The sequence below is a fragment of the Psammomys obesus genome, unplaced genomic scaffold (assembly GCF_907164565.1).
Source record: "Psammomys obesus unplaced genomic scaffold, mPsaObe1.curated_primary_1811, whole genome shotgun sequence".
Taxonomy (NCBI): Eukaryota; Metazoa; Chordata; class Mammalia; order Rodentia; family Muridae; genus Psammomys; species Psammomys obesus.
Genome location: NW_026596040.1, coordinates 6,034,535 through 6,052,831, shown reverse-complemented (window position 1 = coordinate 6,052,831; position 18,297 = coordinate 6,034,535). Strand labels below are relative to the sequence as shown.

General features: G+C 37.8%; 1 protein-coding gene across 1 annotated transcript; it reads right to left on the bottom strand.

Annotated features, from left to right (window-relative positions):
• Nucleotides 1-943: 943 nt before the first annotated feature.
• LOC129688164 (serine protease inhibitor Kazal-type 12) lies at nucleotides 944-6,067 on the bottom strand. The gene is made up of 4 exons (XM_055622930.1): nucleotides 5,974-6,067; nucleotides 3,637-3,662; nucleotides 1,414-1,541; nucleotides 944-1,194 (listed from the first exon to the last, which is right to left on the bottom strand). The coding sequence occupies exons 1-4, from the start codon at nucleotides 6,032-6,034 to the stop codon at nucleotides 1,146-1,148; spliced, it is 264 nt and encodes an 87-aa protein (XP_055478905.1). The 5' UTR covers nucleotides 6,035-6,067; the 3' UTR covers nucleotides 944-1,145.
• Between the last annotated feature and the right edge of the window lie 12,230 nt (nucleotides 6,068-18,297).

Sequence of the window (18,297 nt, the reverse complement as noted above, 5' to 3'; positions counted from 1 at the left end):
GAATCTTATGAAAGAAGTGGGAAATAGTAAGATCTGGAGAGGACAGGAGGTCCACAAGGAGAGCAACAGAACCAAAAAATTTGAACACAGGGGTCTTTCCTGAGACTGATACTCCAACCAAGGACCATGCATGGAGATAACCTAGAACCCCTGCACAGATGTAGCCCATGGCAGTTCAGTGTCCAAGTGGGTTCAATAATAATGGGAAGAGGGACTGCTTCTGACATGAACTGATTGGCCTGCTCTTTGATCACCTGCCCCTGAGGAGGGAGCAGCCTTTTAAACTGTTTAATAACTGAAAATACATTGAAACATAATATTGTCTTTCTACTAGGTTATAAGTTTATTCAAAGTATAAATCTTGTCTTTGGTTTTTATTGGAATGACATCTGGTGTATTACATGCATTGGTTATTTATTTTTAGAGGTAGTAAATGGAATCATTCTTTTATTGGAATTCTTAACCAAGCACATATCAAAACATGCTTTAACACTGTTATGTATCTGTCTTGACAATGACTGAAGGTGTTTTGTTTGTCAATTTCTATATTTTTGAAAATCCATAGCACATGAATAAATCCACTCTTTTAAGACTTTCCTTTTGTACATATAGAAATTATGTTTTCTGTGGGACATTGGGTCACTCTGATAAAGTCAAAGACAAGTAATGTGGAGGATTCAACTGTTCCAAAACGAATCCAGAAGTAACCAGTATTTTGTCTGTTTTATAGCTATATGACCTCAATGCATAAACTAAGACAGCATACAATTATTTATTCCCCTTAGGAAAAACCGCCATTGCAACAAATCATTGTCATTTACTTCATCAGGTTCCATTTTATTTGCTCTGCACAGCTACTGAAGAACTGAGCCATGACTGGGCAGTTCTTGATGTGTAAATGTGCTAACAGTCTGCTTAGTTTTCAAGTTTCTCATTTCCCACTGAACAGTTTAACAGTTTGCCTAACTAATAAGAGGTGCTTCCATTACCTGAAACAAAGCGCTGGGGTAGGAGTGTTACTAAAATAACTTTATTGAAATTTCCTTTCGTGCATACCTGGGAGGAGGCACATTGCCATGGAGACTGGGTAAAGGGGAATATGCATTTCAAACCAAAGATGCAGCCAGTGCTGTGATGTTAGGGGATCAGCATTTTCCTTTATGTTTGAAACCAAGTTTTCCCAAACTTCTTTCCCTGAAAGAGAAGAGATGGTGTTCAGAGGTGAAGTGTAATAGAAATGGATTCGTTCTGGGCTGGGTAAAGTGGGCAAATGTTGATTTTCTAGGTTTCAGATTTTATTTTATTTTATATAAAATCAACCTTAATAGACTAGTAAATTAACAAACACTTCATGGACTCCTACCACTGGACCCAGCCAAGAACACTACGTTACCAGAAGTGCTATTTGCTTACATGGCGGTTTGGCAGAATTCACAGCGGTTTTGGTAAGTTTTCCCGTCTGTGCCACACACTGGTTTGTAAATATTTGGGCACGATTTTCCATCTGCAGAAAGTGTCTTCTCATAGTTGCTGCAAAAAGCCTGTAAATTAAGGAAAGTATTTTTAGTTCATTTCTTATGGAACATAAAAAAATAGTCTTATGTGCCTCAAAATTCTCTCAAGAGCCTGTGTTTTATTTTGAAAATGAAAATACATTGAAAAGAAAAGAACAAACCCACTTAATAAAAACAACTAAAATTGCAGGGGCTTCTTGTTAGCAGTTTATTGTCTTTCTGTCACCTTTCTCTGGGCAGTGCTGCTGCATGTACACAGCATTGAATTACACATATACTGCAGGCTTCTTTTTTGCTTACATTTCTGCACGTTCTTGAGGCAGCATGATTTAGTAGCATACTATTCCACCACAAATGCGACACAGCTCACCACTGATAGACACACTTTTGACCCAAGATGTCCACTTTACTTTAACATGACATCTTTAAGAAAATTATGATCTTCATTTTTCAAAATATTTTTTACTTACTTTTGTATTAGACCATAAAGAAATAAATTTTATTTCTTTGCCAGTTAATCAACTCAGAAATGGTTGATTAAGCACTCTGTGCCAGGACCTTAGATTTCAAATACAGCATGACCAATGCCACAGGAAGGACTCTTCTAGAAACTCTTCCCCCCAAACTATCTCTCACTTTGAAAAATAACCTAACGAGAACTTAGATTTTACCATGAAAATGATACTTTCGGACAATTTGTAAGAATTTATTTTTTAAAAAGGCTGTCACATAACCCAAGTCATCTTCAATCTTATGCAACAGGAATTTGTGAGATTTGAATACAATCTACAATCATAGATGAGTGAATTTGTTGTGTCAATACAAATCTCCTGCTATGATGTTTGTACTAAGATTAGCAGCTGAAAACGATAACTAAATTGTGTGTCCATTTCTCTGCACTGTTTGTCCCCATGTCCCTGTTAGTCACACTACTTCCAAAGAATGAATACAAAAGAGAATAGTTTTACCCATGAAAGTAGAAAAATGTTTCAATTAAAAAAAAAAAAAAGGTCTCAATTTTGAAACCTTTCACCAGCAACCTTAATCTATTTTTTAGGTAAGATGTATAGATTAAAGAACTATTTTAAGGTTTTTTTGTTTGTTTGTTTAAACTGGAATATTCTCAGAAACTAACAGTCTTATGTCATTTACACACACAGTGGTTTTCTTGTATATTCTATAACAATACTGAATGTTTCATTCATTCTTCAATCTAGCCAGCAGAATGGCCAGTAAGCAGTTATTTATTTGTTGAATTAGTGCCATGTTGGAGCTCTAGGTGTCAAATGCTTGGTGTCCTGCACAACAGGGATAATTATCTTCTAGGACAAGAGAGTAGCATCCACAGAAGCATCTGTACACAGTACTAGATGCACAGGGACTTTGCCTGCTGGATTGACTGAGACAGATCCTATTTGTGGTGATCTCTCTATCATGATTTTCTCTCACACAGTTATCTTAAGTTGCTAGGCTTGGTGGCATACATCTAGAGGCAAATGGATCTCTACGAGTTTGAATCCAGCCTGGTCTACACAGAGAGTTTCAGGGTATCTAGAAATACATAGTGAGACCATCTTTGAAAAACATTATCTTAGCCAAGGTGTAGTGGTGCTCACCTTCAATCATTAGGGGAGGCAGAAGCAGGCAGATCTCTGTGAGTTCAAGGCCAGCCTTGTCTACAAAGTGAGTGCAGGTTAGCCAAGTCTACACAGAGAAACATCTAAAAAAAAAAAAAAACTCTAAAACAACAATAATAACAACAATAAAAATCCATTTTCTTAACTTGAAAAATAATGCTGTTTACCCTACATTCACAGATAATGCACTATTATAGAGGCTTGAATGAGGCATCTAGTCCTTCTGAGGAACTTTGACTTCTGTCTGTCAAGAAAACAGTAAGTGACATGCAAGTCTTTTTTTTCTTACTGTTTACAAAAAGACATCTGCAATAATGTTTATATTTGGTGTGGAATATGTGTCATACTGTTCTCCAACCTTCTCCCAAAGCTGGACATCCAGAAGGAATCCGTGGAAGGGCTGCAGTGCTTCCTTTAGTAAGGGGACCATTGTGATGGGACTTTCTGGGATAGAAATGGCTAGAGAAAGAATGAGAGGCACATACCTGAAAGCCACCTTGGCTCACAGCATCTGCAGGAAAGAACGGATAGTGATACATCACATGTCAGGACTGTAGCATTTTCCAGTTGCAGCTAACCACAAGTGTCTTCTGTTGCATCTATTTTGCTTTGTGGATGGAGAACTACACAGAGACACACTGCACCCCATGGGAGGCCGAGAGGCAGGCTGCATTACCCATGGCTAGGACAACATTGCTCTCATTATGTTTGCTCTTTTGCATACTTTTATGCAATCATGTTTTCCAGATTATGAATTATCTCATAACAGGCCTTTGAAGGTACAGTCTAGAGCTGTTCTTTGTTATACAGGTATATATTTACTAGAAGGGAACTGAAAAATTTTGAATTAAAAGCTTTTCATAAAAGAATGTGGATATAACATACGAAATAATTTTTATTTTAATTATTTTTATTTTATTAATTGCAGTTTATTCACTTTGTATCCCCCTTGTACCTCCCTCTTTCTTCCCCTCCTGATCCCACCTTTCCTCTTCCCCACCCATGTCCCTCTCCCAGTCCACTGGAAAGGGAGGTCCTCTTCTCCTTCCTTCTAATCCTAGTCTATCAGGTCTCATCAGGAATGGCTGCATTGTCTTCTTCAGTGGCCTGGTAAAGCTGCTCTCCCCTCAGGGGTTGGTGATCAAAGAGCAGACCAATCAGTTCATCTCAGAGACAGTCCCTGTCCCCATTACTATGGAACCCACTTGGACACTGAACTGCCATAGGTTACCTCCATGCAGGGGTTCCAGGCCATCTCCATGAGTGGTCCTTGGCTGGAGTATCAGTTTCAGAAAAGACCCCTGTGCCCAGACTTTTTGTATCTGTTGCTGTCCTTGTGGAGCTCCTGTCTTCTCCAGGTCTTACTATTTCCCACTTATTTCATAAAATTCCCTGCACTCTGCCCAAAGTTTGGCTCTGAGTCTCAGCATCTGCCTCGATACCCCACAGGGTAGAACCTTATAGAGGTCCTCTGTGGTAGGCTCCTGTCCTGTTCCCTGTTTTCTCCCTCCTCCCATGTCCATCCTCTTTGCCTTTCTGAATGGGGATTGAGCATCTTAGCCAGAGTCCTCCTTCCTGATTAGCTTCCTTAGGTGTACAGATTTTAGTATGTTTATCCTATATTATATGTCTAATATCCACTTATGAGTGAGTATATACCCTGTATTTAAAATTCAATAAATCCATGTGTATTCATAAGAATTAATGCATTAAAAAAATCTTACCTATATCAACTCATATAACAAGCCTCGTTTTTAAAGCCACGGAAGGCCGTTTGTGATTGCGCATGTTTATAATTCCGGAACCCAGGCGTGGGAGCAAGTGGATCACTGACAATTGAAAGGAAATCCTGGTCTACCTAGCAATTGCCAGGCCAGCAAGGCCTGCGTAGTTAGACCCTGTCTCAAGAAAACAAACCAAAGTAAACCGAAACCAAAACAACAACAAAAATGCCCCAAACAACACAACACAAAACAAAACCAACAGAAACAATAATTTCAATAAAACCTACCAACAAAATAACAAGCTAAGGAAACTGAGTATTGGGACAAGCATTTGGCTCAGTGTTAATACTCATATGTTATCACCGGCCGAGGAAGGGATACAATCTAGACTGAATAGAAAGCCAAGCTTAGGAAGCACTGGTTTTGCCTTTGAAGGACACATCAGTGTGCATGGGTTTCCAGTGCACCATTAGCATCAATTCAGCATAGTAACCAGGGCACGAAGGTGGCTTATTCAGTACGAGAAAGGATGGCAGAAGATGGACATTGGAACCAAGCCTTGGAATGCCAGTCCTGGGCTCTTTCTTCTCTCCCAGAGCATCGAAAAGTTGTGTCTCCTCTCCCTACCCTCCTCTCTTTCTCTTTCCCTAATTATCTTTTAAATTTTGTTTACCTAGAGGGCATAAAAGAATGACTAGATTTTCGTGCCACATCTCTCAAGAATTCTGACAATTGAAGTTCATTAAATAAGTTTCTTTAAAGTGCTGTTTTAGGAGAGTTTGTTTCTGTATCGATGTTTTGCTAATGAAACATAATACTAGCTTATGCCTGTTGTGGTGGCCTGTAATTCCTAAATCAGACCAATTTTAGTCAGTTCTAAAAACAACCTTCTCATCCTATACAGGGTGAAACTGGTTTTGGAATTGAATAAAAGTGCTTTAAGCAGAACACTGTAGTAAAAATTAAAATATATACTATGTATAATATATATCATTTATATACTAAAATTCCACTGAGATTAAAAAAACTTGGACCATCATTCACCGCTGTTATCATCATAAATAAAAAACAACAACATCTGCATAGTTTTGCACTCACCTGCATAGAGGAACAAACAGGCCAGGCCGATCAAAAGTAGAAAGGCACCTGCTGGCTTCATGTCCGTGAGGACTTGGAGGTCTGAGGAAACAGAAATGTTAACAAGGTTCAGCACAGTGGAGGAAGTTCTCCGGCCTGTATTTATAAGCAGATCTATATGTGTGAATCCAAGTACCTGTTTGTCACTCGGCCACATCCTCTACCCCTGTTATGCAATTGATTTCCCTGAAGAATAGACACTAGATGCCAACGAAACTCATTTCAGGCCCCTTCCAGTCCAGAACAATAATAAAAAATGATGTTTAGACGTAATGAAGTATGTTATAAAAAGCACACCCCAAATTTCTCCTGAGCACCACACAGTGATAATTGCAATTGAATCTTTACTTTGCAATGCATATGCTTTGGACTTGTCTGTAACAGAGCCTTAGGGCCACAAAGCTAATAACTGTAACTTGGAATACAGTCTGAATAATTTGTGTATAATATTATTAGGGTTTGGCAGCATAACTATGAGGAAATGAAAAATGTTGATGTGAGGGATTTTGAGGTCATAAAATTTATTAAATAAAATAGGAGCACTGCCTGAATGGTCATAGAGAGAGAAATGCTAGACATTTCTCTAGTATTTACAAGGCTGTTTCTTTTAGCTCCTTGATTGGAGACAGTGTCTACATGATGGTTGCTATTTAATATTTCTTAACAGAATAATTTTTATATGTCAGTTTTAGGCATTAGACATATATGAAAATCATGGTTGTCTTTTTTTTTCTTTCTCAAACACCTCACACATGGTAACTTTTGTTGTTCTACAAGAAATAGTTCTGAACTAGAAACTGGAATAGCTCATTCTGCTTTGTGTATTATATAAACAATGTAATAAAGGCTCACTAGCATGATCACCTAATCATGAGCTGCCCAAGGACATCAAAAATAATGTTCAGGCACAATGAAGTACATTATAAAAAGCACACCCCAGTGGGCGTGTCAAAGTGAGCAGGATAGGCGCTACAAGGCCTCAACCCTACACAAATTGCTACACAAAGTCAACCAAGGAATGCAAAGAGTAGGAGAAATAGTCCACTCCAGGGAAGACCATACCCATTAGTTCTCCAATAAAAACATGTAAATACAAGTAACATTATACAGAATGAACTTGTTGTATTTAAGAATATTATGTATATATGTGCATATGCATGCAAAAATAATTAATAAAAAAATGATCCCGTGAATTTGAAAGAGAAAAAGGAAGGGTGTATGGGAGGGCTTTCAGGGAGAAAGGAGAAGAGAAAATGTCTTAATTATATCATAATCTCAAAAAAAGAAATATAAGTTCAGATATTATCTGCATAGGAAAGAGTTCCCTGACATTTACAGTACTGTCATCTTAAATAAGACTGATGTTTTCTGTGAGTCCATGGGCATCTTGGTCTTCATGAGGGTCTCCTACCAATTAGAATGGGGTCCATCTCTGACATGGACTCTGTTGCCTGCTTTTGGATCACTTTTCCCTGACTGGGCTGCCTTGTCTGGCCTCAGTGGAAGAGGATGCACTTAGTCCTGATGAGACTTGATATGTCAGAGTGGGTTGGTGAGGGGGATTGCTCCTTTTTTGAGAAGGAGGGAGAGGAAACGGGGAAGAGGGTAGAAGAGTGGGAACAGGATCAGAGAGGAGGGAAAGAGAGGACTGAAAACAGGATGTAAAGTGAATAAACAAATTAACTAATGAGAAAAATAAAACCAAACAAACCCTCAAAACAAAATTCCTTTAAAGATCTAAACCTTTTGTTTAAATTAATAATGAATTAATTCATTAAAATTATATATTCACCAATAACTCAATTTATATTTATAAATACACAAACATGTACAAGTACAGGACCATACAAGCTAGGAAATAACCAAATGGATTGTTCTTTTTCCTGAGTTGGCAGGACTGTAGAATGTGTTGAATGTATGTGTACATAGACATTACTTGCCAATGAAAAGCAATAAAAATTCATTTTCCTTTAAAAAAAATAACTAGACACTGATAATTTCAGGTATGATTGTTGATAACAAAGTAACAAAGACATTTTTCATAGAACTTACACTCTTTTTCTTGAACACTTGAACTTGAAACCTACAGTTTTGAGGAAATTACTGTGTTCTGGAAATTTAAAAATGAGAAAAAGAAGCTCGCATATAACATTAAAAAATAATTAACGTTATATATAGACAGGTAAGATAGCGCTGAGAGAGGGCATTCATTATAAGTAGTATGTATGTGTTTTGAAAAGGAGATAGTGATGACTAGGTTCTTAAAACACTTGGCCTTGGGAGTTATTGGTCTTGAGGCACATAAGCAAATACCCAAGAGTCTGATAATGAGAATTACTATAAGAAAATAATAAAAATTTAATGTGTAATTTTGTAGGTAACTTTTTTGGTGCTGGGACTTTGGACGTATTAGCCAAATGCTCCTCTATTGAGTGCCATCATTGATGAATGTGTAGTCTTGGAAATGAGAATAATTAAGTGTTATATTTAAATTCAGAGAAAGAACTGAAGAAAAAAAAGTGGTTTTGGCTGTTTTCTTTTTGTTTCTGGAGTCCATTAAATTTCCTTTTAAGACCATGTGGTGCACTCTCCTTCACACAACCTGTTTTTACTCTTTGGAAGTATGTTTTATATTTTGGATCTATTTTCCTTGTAAATACCTAACAGTTTTCATTATTCTTGTATGTTCTCAAGCATATAGGATAATTGAATTAATAATTTTGTTAATATATAATTTTATATGGGCACTTTCTGCTACATTTATACACGTGATAGTGTTCAGATAAGAAAGTATCTTTTTCCTTTTCCTTTGGAAAACAGAGATTGTGAATTTCATTTTGATAGAAATTTGATATTTCTGTATTTGTATAAATAACTTTAATTTCTTCACTTTCATCACTTGAAAGTAGCCTTCATTTCCATTTTCTGAGGTCTGCTTTGAAACTTTCTTAGATGCATACAAAGTAACTTTCGATCCCAAGCCAGCGTTGCTGTATTACAGAGATCCTGTGTCTCATCCTCCAGACTAGATCTAGGCTAGATGTCATCATTCTCCTCTTCTTCCTCCTCCTCCTCCTCCTCCTCATCATCATCATCTTTCTGATGCATGTGTACATGCATGCAGAGATGAGGTAGTAGCCAATTCTTTCCTTTCTCATTATGTGAGTTCTGGTGATAGAACTGGGGTCATTAGGCTTGTGTTGCAAGTGCATTTACCAACTAATCCAATTAACCAACTGATTCCTTGAGTTTCTTAATACAGACATGGGGATCACCGTGTAACGGAGGACTGGAGAATGCTTCTCTGAGCCCTGTCCTTTGCCTTGTTGGCTCCACGTGCCTTGTTATCTCTCACAGAAACCACAGCGGCACTAGTAGGGGCTCCCTCCGGATGCGACACCTGGAAATTCCTTAGAGGTAAATTGGTGTCACTTTACCTTGTGAAGGATGTTGTGTTACATATTTTGTCTGGCACATTAATTACTACACCTTCTATCATATCTTTAAGACTTCAGTCTTATTTTTTTAAATCTTTGTTATGGCTTTCAAAAAGCTTTCTACCTTTTATGTTAAGTGACCCTTTCTGGTTTGAGAGTGTAATTCAGCAGTAGAGTATGGGCGTAGCTCACAAGAGACCCTGGGTTTCATTCTAGCAGTTAAAATATAATGAAGACATTATTTTAATATTAATACTTCATTTATTCAAGTTGGGGAATTATACATTGTTACAGAGTTTTATAATATCTAAAAACTGATCTGAAAAGTTACCCCATTAGTTCTCTGAGACTAAGACTGGCAGAGAAATGGTTAAATAAGAGACAAGAGACATGATTAATCAACTATTTTGTATGGGGAAAATATACAGTCTTACAATCAATAGACCTGGAATCTCATGTTAACCTTGGTTATTACTCTTGGTTATTATAAATTCAAACCATATATAACTTCTCTCTTTCTCTCTCTTTCTCTCACTCCCTCTTTCTCTCTATCTCTCTCACACATATATACACATGAATATGATTATACATATATACATATGGTAATCATCATCATCATATATATTCATAAATGTGCAGTTTTAGAAAAAAGATTTATAGTTTCTTACTCTAAAATACTTATAACAATACAGTTTAAAACATATCTTTTGAAAAAAAGTTATATTAAATGTTGACTAAGTGCATAGATAAATGTAAGAGCGAGTGGTTATGAAGTCTGAAGTACATTTCTGGAATTCCAGGCAAAAGAGGAAAAACAACATGTTAAATAAGTTTGGATTGTCTAAAGGAGCAAAGTATAGCTATCATCCTTGTATTTTGGTTCTTATCAATTCTAATAGTGAAGTATTGCAACTACACAGCAAAACACAAAAAGCTGTGAAGATGCATATATGTGGTACTTTCTTCATTTACTAACAGTTATTAACATTGTAAATATTTTATGATTTTTTTAATTAAATGGACCATTTTTTTAAGATTCTGAAGGAACTATGGCAAATTAAAATGCTGAGAAGCCAATAAAATGCCACAGTACTCATCTGGAGGTCAGAGAAAAAGTTATGGAGTCAGCATTGCGGCTTCAACATCATGGCTTTCTGGGAATGAACGCAGGTCATCAAGTATCATCATGTGCTGAACCACCTTCCCACCTTGAAATTTAAATTCCAAACTGTCATCCATGAAAACATACATATAAGTGACATTATATGGAATGAGCAGGTAGTATTTGGGAATATATATGTGCACATTTACACATATGTATGTAATAACAAGGATGAACAAAAGGCCATGAATTTGAAAGAAAGACAGGTATATGGGAGTGCTAAAGGCCAGCCACGATGGTCAGATCCTGTAGAGAAGATAAAGAGTCAGGCACTGGGGTAGCGGGAAGTCTTGCAGCCTGACTGACTGGCAGTCAGAGTACTTCTTTATTTAATCAGAACTGAGTAGGCAGGGCTACATTCATGCCGCTCCAAAACAGAGATCATATCAATTTTGTCTCCAGTCACATGTTTTTAGCTTCCTCTTGATCATAAGTTTAGTCATAGTTGAGAAACTGTGACAGAACAGTTATCTTTCTGCAATCATTTTTCCTCATCAACCCCAGAAGCTAAATTTTAACAATCTTGAGGCATACTTTGCAAAGTGTGACAGTCTATTCTCAGACTGGTAGCTCTTGCACTTTCAAGGTCACCAGACAGAAAGAAAATCTCCAAGTCAGCTTGGGCAGATTCCATGTCCTAAGCTGTGTATTATCAACTTTTAATGTCAGAGTACCAGATTGCCATTAAGCTCAATAAAAATCTTTAGGGAAAAGCTGTTGCAGCTATTTTTCATTTTCTGCCATAATACAATGTTTGTATTTTAAGTATTTGTAGAATGTTTGTGTCTAATCTCAGTCAGCATTTGCTTTTGTTCCTTGGTCATATGACACCACACTGGTGTTGCACAAGATAACTTTTGTAGAAAAGGAGGGGCTTAATACTTCATTCATTTGTCATTTATCAACACCATTCTTTGTCTGTCATAGAAGTCCCCATGTGGAGCAGAGATAGCTCCAGCCAATCTAACTTTATTGCTGTACTTTTCCCTCGAGGGCCATACCATATATGGCCCCAATCATATATGCTAAGTAATCACCTGAGTGTATTATAGTATGAAGAGGCTTTTAACCTGATCTGCTGCCAACTCCTCTAGCCCATGGAATCTTGCTTACCTTTTTAAGTTTACCTTGCCCTGATTATCTTGTTCCTCATTAAGTGCAAGGGCAGATGTTCCAAGAGTGTCTTGGAGTAAGAGCCTCATAAGGAGACCTCTGGTGTCTTTATTTGAGTCACAACCTCCAAGAAGCAAGGAAGACCTTCAAGTAGGCCAGATAAGCATATCTTCCTAAAAGAGGGACGGGTGGTATACTCAGGACTTTTCTCAGGAAAGCTTAGAAAGCAGCACTCCTGGGGAAAGGCACAAATGATTCATGAGAAACTTCTCATCAATCCAATATCCTCAAGTTGTACAAATATCAAAAGTCCCTGGCCCAAGCATGAAACACGTGGAAATCAATACCAAAGGTGAAGGATAGCACAACAGTGATTGCATCATTTTGGCTCAGCTTTGCTGAATCTTTGTCATCAGCTGTGCTAGCTTTATGACTTTCACTGTTCCCATTAAATATGGCTGTTCCATAGGAGGAATTGGAGAGGAAAAAAAAGGGGGGGGGAGGCAGAAATGCTGTAATTACATTATCATCTCAAACAATAAAAGAAATAAAAACCAAAAAATGAGATGCAGTGTCAGAACAAATGTAGGAAATGTGCAAAAGTCATAAATCACATGTAGGAAATAACTGAAAACTGCTAATGAAGAAATTTACCCAGAAATAATGCATGGTGTGTGTCTCTAGATATGTGACATCCGGGAATGGCAATGTGATAAAGACAATAAAAGAAACTAGTTGTTCCCAGAAGTCCAGAAAGGGAAGGAGAGGGAGGAACAGACGTGAAAGAAGGCCAATGGAACCACTGTGCATGGATTTGTAAGAAAGCATGTTTACACATTTTTCATGTTCCAGAGGAAATCGTAAAGAGGTATGCTTGCAAACCATTGCATTCGGCCAATCATTATATGCCAATGTTGTCTGAGCTACCGTGATGAATGCATCCTATGGTGGACACATGATGAAAGAGGCTTAGTAAAAAAGGCCAGATGTGAGAATTCTGACATTCCCACTTTGTATTATTCTTAAAATTTTAAAGCATTTTATTAATACCTAGATGATAAGAGCACAAAAGTAGGGAAATAAAAGAAGAAGGGAATTTTGGTTGTAAATTTGTTCAATGCATACTATCTGCATGAGTTAAAAGTCACAAAGTAATGCGCACTGGTAAAAATGTTAAATTAAAAATTTTAAATAAAATAATTTAAAAAACAAATATGATAATTAAGTAAACACATGCTCTGATCAGCATCTCAGCACTTTCACTAACTGGAAGTTATCTCTTTCATATTTATCATTAGAAACCTGTTTACATATAGTCACACAAACTACATTTTAAAGTATGTGTAGAGATTTTATATAGTTTGTATTTATTCATTTTCCCAAAAGTAAATCAGTAATGTGTAATTATTACTATGTTTAGCATTATATTATATTAAGCATTACTGAATTCTGACTTAACTCATCATTCCTGTTAGAACTCAAATAAAGACATCGTCTAATTCAAAATCCAATTCCTCCCAGCTATTCTGGAGAAAGTAGACTGACAGACTGTCTATAGTAAAGATTTGTATATTGAATTTATGGTGAGGTCAAAAGTTTTCCAACCCTATTCCCTCTAGAAGAGATCAGTTTATGCTGGAGAAGCAGGTTAGGACTTCCATGAGAACAAGTGAGTGCTGCCTTGTATAAGTTTTAAAAATTATTTCTTTTTATGAGATTATAACATAATTGCACAATTTATCTCTTCCCCCTCCTTTCTTCCAAATCCTTCCCCCACCCCTCCAGCTCTCGTATGGTTTCTCCCTTCATTCACTGTTGTTGCATACTCATACGATTTGTTATTCTTGATCATCTGGACTGCACATGTCTGTATTTTCGCAACGTGATATTTCTCATGAGGAACGTAGGGTAACAGCCTCTGGCACAGCAGGGAGGAGCACAGCTTACTACAATAGAGGCCGCATCCCTTTTCCCATCGTAGGATTTTAAGAACAAGAAACTCGTGTTCTTAGAACAGTGGGAATTGGCTCATCGATGGTGAAGTCTTGAGAGATTCTACAGTTTCATTCTTACAAATGAATGTGCACAGAAGTTTCCAGTAATTTCCAGAAATTAACCTATAATTAATTATGACTCCTATAGGAGGGGCTTAATGCTTCTTTATAGTCAGTGAGAGGGTGTTTAATGATGTTCTCCCTAAGTCTATAAAAGTTTCAAAGCATTGCACATCCAAAGAGTTTATTACAAGAAATAAAGTGGTTTTTATTGGATCAACAGAGGTTCTCTTTTATAGTGACAGTTTGAAGGGAGCTGTGTGTAATTCAAATTACTCACACAAAACTAAAATACTGTATGTAGTTTCCATGCACACTGTTGCTCTGATTTGAAACTTGTGAGGTTTCTGAGCCTCCCTGTTCATTTTCCTGCCTTGTGTTGTCACTTCACTCTTGAATGAGAACCAGCCTGGCTTCTTCCTGCTTTGTGTTTACATCTCATCCTTCCTCAAATTCTCGGCAAATTCTACCGTCCCTGTCTTATTTGATAGTGTTTTTGTCAAACTTAGCTTTCCCACGTGTGTTTAATACGGTCCTTGAGAGTTTTCCAGTCTTTCTTTGCATGTGAACGGGTTCTCTCCGGAGTGAAGTCTGCCGTCCTAAAGCAGCAGTTATAAGCTGGACATCCACGGTTGGGGCTCGGCCCATAGCTGTTCCACTTTATCTTTAATGCAGTTTTTGTTTTTATGACAACATGAAGCAACCTAAAACTAACTCTAACAAAGAAAGGGGGAAAATAAGATCTTAAGAGATATGTAAAAATAGAGATTAGCCAAATAATACAGATAAAAAACAAAACCCAAATGTATTTCTCTGAGAAGATGAACAAATTGGTAAGGATGTTATTTAGATTGACTAAAAATAAAAAGAGAAAAATCTGAAATCAGATTTGAAAGTGGAAACATTGCCTAGGAGTCCTATAGCTGGATCTTGAGGTAGCACTATTCCTAATTGTCTGAGAAAGCACCAGATTGATTTCCAAAGTAGTTGTACAAGTTTACATTCCCACCAGCAGTGGAGGAGGGTTCCCCTTTCTTCACAACCTCTCCAGCATGTGTTCTCATTTGAATTTTTGATCTTAGCCATTCTGATGGGTGTAAGGTGAAATCTCAGGGTGGTTTTGATTTGCATTTCCTTGATGACTAGGGATGTTGCACATTTCTTTAAGTGTTTCTCTGCCACTCGATTTTACTCTATTGAGAAATCTCTGTTTAGCACTGTATCTCCCTCCCCCCCCTTTTTTTTTTTAAAGGAAAAAGCAGGTTTAGTTTGTTATGAAATTAGGTTCCCATAAGGTAATATATAATATTTTGTAAATTGATTACATGAATCATCTGAAGTAAAAAATCAATTGTTCTTAAAGATGTGTTTGTGTTTGTATTAATTCCAAATATTTTAAATTCTATTTATGTATTTATTTATTTTTTGCATTTTTAATTTTAATTTTATTTTTATAAATTACAGTTTATTCACTTTTTATCCCAGCTGTAGCACCATTCTCCATCCTCTTCCAATCTCACCCTCCCTCCTTCTTCTTCTCCTATACCCCTCTTGTAATCTAATATATAGGATAATCATACTGAAATCTGTACACCTAAGGAAGGTAACCAAGAAGGAGGACCCTAAAAAAAAGGAGGACCTTGAAAAGATGCTCAATCTTCATTCAGAAAGGCAAATGAGATAAACATCAGAAGAGGGAGAAAACAGGGAATAAGACAGAAGCTTATCACAGAGGGCCTCTGAAAGACTCTACCCAACAAGGTATCAAAATATAGGCTGAGATTCATAGCCAAACTTTTTTCAGAGTGCAGGGAATCTTATGAAAGAAGGGAGAGATAGAAAGATTTGGAGAGAACAAGAGCCCTGCAAGGAGAGCAATAGATCAAAAAATTCTGGGCATACAGGTCTTTTCTGAGACTGATACTCCAATCAAGGCCCATTCATGGAGATAACCTAGAACCCCTGCACAGATGTAGCCCATGGCAACACAGTGTCCAAGAGGGTACCCTAGTAATGGGAACAAGGACTGTCTGACATGAACTCAGTGGTCTGCTCTTTGATCATCTCCTCCTGAAGGGGAAGCAGCCTTACCAGGCCACAGAGGAAGACAATGCAGCCACTCCTGATGAGACCTGATAGACTAGGATTGATGGAATGGGAAGAAGACCTTCCCTATCAGTGGACTGGGGGAGGGGCGTGATTCCTGTTTGATAATTGGCACATCTGTTTATTAGAATGTCTCTTCTGGAGTTTGAAGGGTTCTATTCTTTTGGATCAGTTCTCGCTTCAATTGGAAATTCCAAATGCCACTCAGCAAGCAACAAGGAAAAACAGAGTTCAAGAGAATGTAGTCATCATGGACAAAAAAATAGCAGCAGGAAGTTGGGTTGGCTGAATACACTGTCCTCACAGTCAGGAAGATGAGCACTAATGCTAACTTTATATCCATGTTATTTTTAGTAATTTTGTTAGTTACCATTATAACTTACTTCAATCTCCATGTTACTATTTTCTAGGACTTTATTTTCTCATGTTTTGGGTTTTTTGTTTGTTTGTTTTCTTGTGCATGTGAGTATATTTTCTTTCAAGAAACTTTTACATTGCCAGGCTGTGCAGCACTCCTTCACTAAAGCTGAATCATTGATAGACCATTTTTTTTCCATTTAGTTACCTTAGGAAAAAAGCTGATAACTGAAAAAGATATGACTTGGCAACAATGAGCGTGAGCAGTAAAAGCGCCCAAGAGCAGTTAGTGATTGCACCGTTGGCATAATCTGTTCCTGATAATGTTCCCCTTCTAATCTGATGATATGATGATAGACATGAGAACTCAGGTCAAAGAATTAATTATGTTTATTTCTTTAGATCAAGAAGTAAAAATAACACTTGAAAGAGTATGATTCGTCCTGAACATCACAATCATAAAAGATTTTTTCAACAAAACAAATTGATGAGATCAGCAATTCAGCTAACAGCTAATCTGTCTTTGTGTATAAGAAAGAGGTTGTGTTTTTCAGAGGCCTTCTGTGGTAGGCTCCTATCCAGATTCCTGTTTTTTCCTTCTTCCAATGTTTGTCGAGTTTGTCTTTCTGAGTGAGGATTAATCATTTTACCCAGGGACCTCTTTCTTGCTTAACCAGCAGTGTATCAAAACAAACACTGAGACTCTTTCTTTGTTTGCTTGTTCGGTGGTATTTTTCCCATTTCTTTATTTTTATTTTTATTAATTACAGTTTATTCACTTTGTATCCCCCCGTACCTCCCTCCCTCTTCCCCTCCCAATCCCACCCTCCATCTTCCTCACCCGTGTCCCTCTCCTAATCCACTGATAAGGGAGGTGCTCCTCTCATTCCCTCTGATCTTAGTCTATCAGGTCTCATCAGGACTGGCTGTATTGTCTTCTTCGGTGGCCTGGTAAAGCTGCTCTCCCCTCAGGGGCTGGTGATCAAAGAACAGGCCAATCAGTTCATCTCAAAGACAGTCCCTGTCCCCATTACTATGGAACCCACTTGGACACTGAACTGCCATAGGTTACCTCCATGAAGGGGTTCCAGGCCATCGCTATAAATGGTCCTTGGCTGGAATCAGTTTCAGAAAATACCCTGTGCCCAGACTTTTTGGATCTTTGCTGTCTTTGTGGAGCTCCTGTCCTCTCCAGGTCTTACTATCTCCCACTTCTTTCAGAAGATTCCCTGCACTCTGCCCAAAGTTTGGCTATGAGTCTCAGCTTCTGCCTTGATACACTGCAGGGTAGAGCCTTTCAGAGGCCTTCTGTGGTAGGCTCCTGTCCCATTTCCTGTTTTCTCCCTCCTCCAATGTCCATCCTCTTTGCCTTTCTGAATGGGGATTGAGCATTTTAGGCAGAGTTTAACGTCCTTAGTCATCAGGGAAATGCAAATCAAAACGTCCCTGAGATTTCACATTACACCCATCAGAATGGCTAAGATGAATAACTCAAGTGACAACACATGCTGGAGAGGATGTAGAGAAAAGGGAACCCTCCTCCACTGCTGGTGGGAATGTAAACGTATACAACCACTTTGAAAATCAATCTGGCGCTTTCTCAGACTATTAGGAATAGTGCTTCCTCAAGATCCAGCTATACCACTCCTAGGCATATATCCAAAAGACGCTCTAGTATACAACAAGGACATCTGCTCAACCATGTTTGTAGCAGCTTTATTTGTAGTAACCAGAAGCTGGAAACAGCCCAGATGCCCCTCAGTTGAGGAATGGATACAGAAATTGTGGTACATCTGCACAATTGAATATTACTCAGCAATAAAAACAAGGACATCATGAAATTTGCAGATAATGGTGGGAACTGGAAAAGATCTTGAGTGGGGTATCCCAGAAGCAGAAAGACACACAGTGTATATACTCACTCATAAGTGGATATTAGACATATAATATAGGATAAACATACTAAAATCTGTACACCTAAGGAAGCTAATCAGGAAGGATGCTGAGACTCTCAACCAAACTTTTTGCAGCATGCAGAGAACCCTACAAAAGAAGG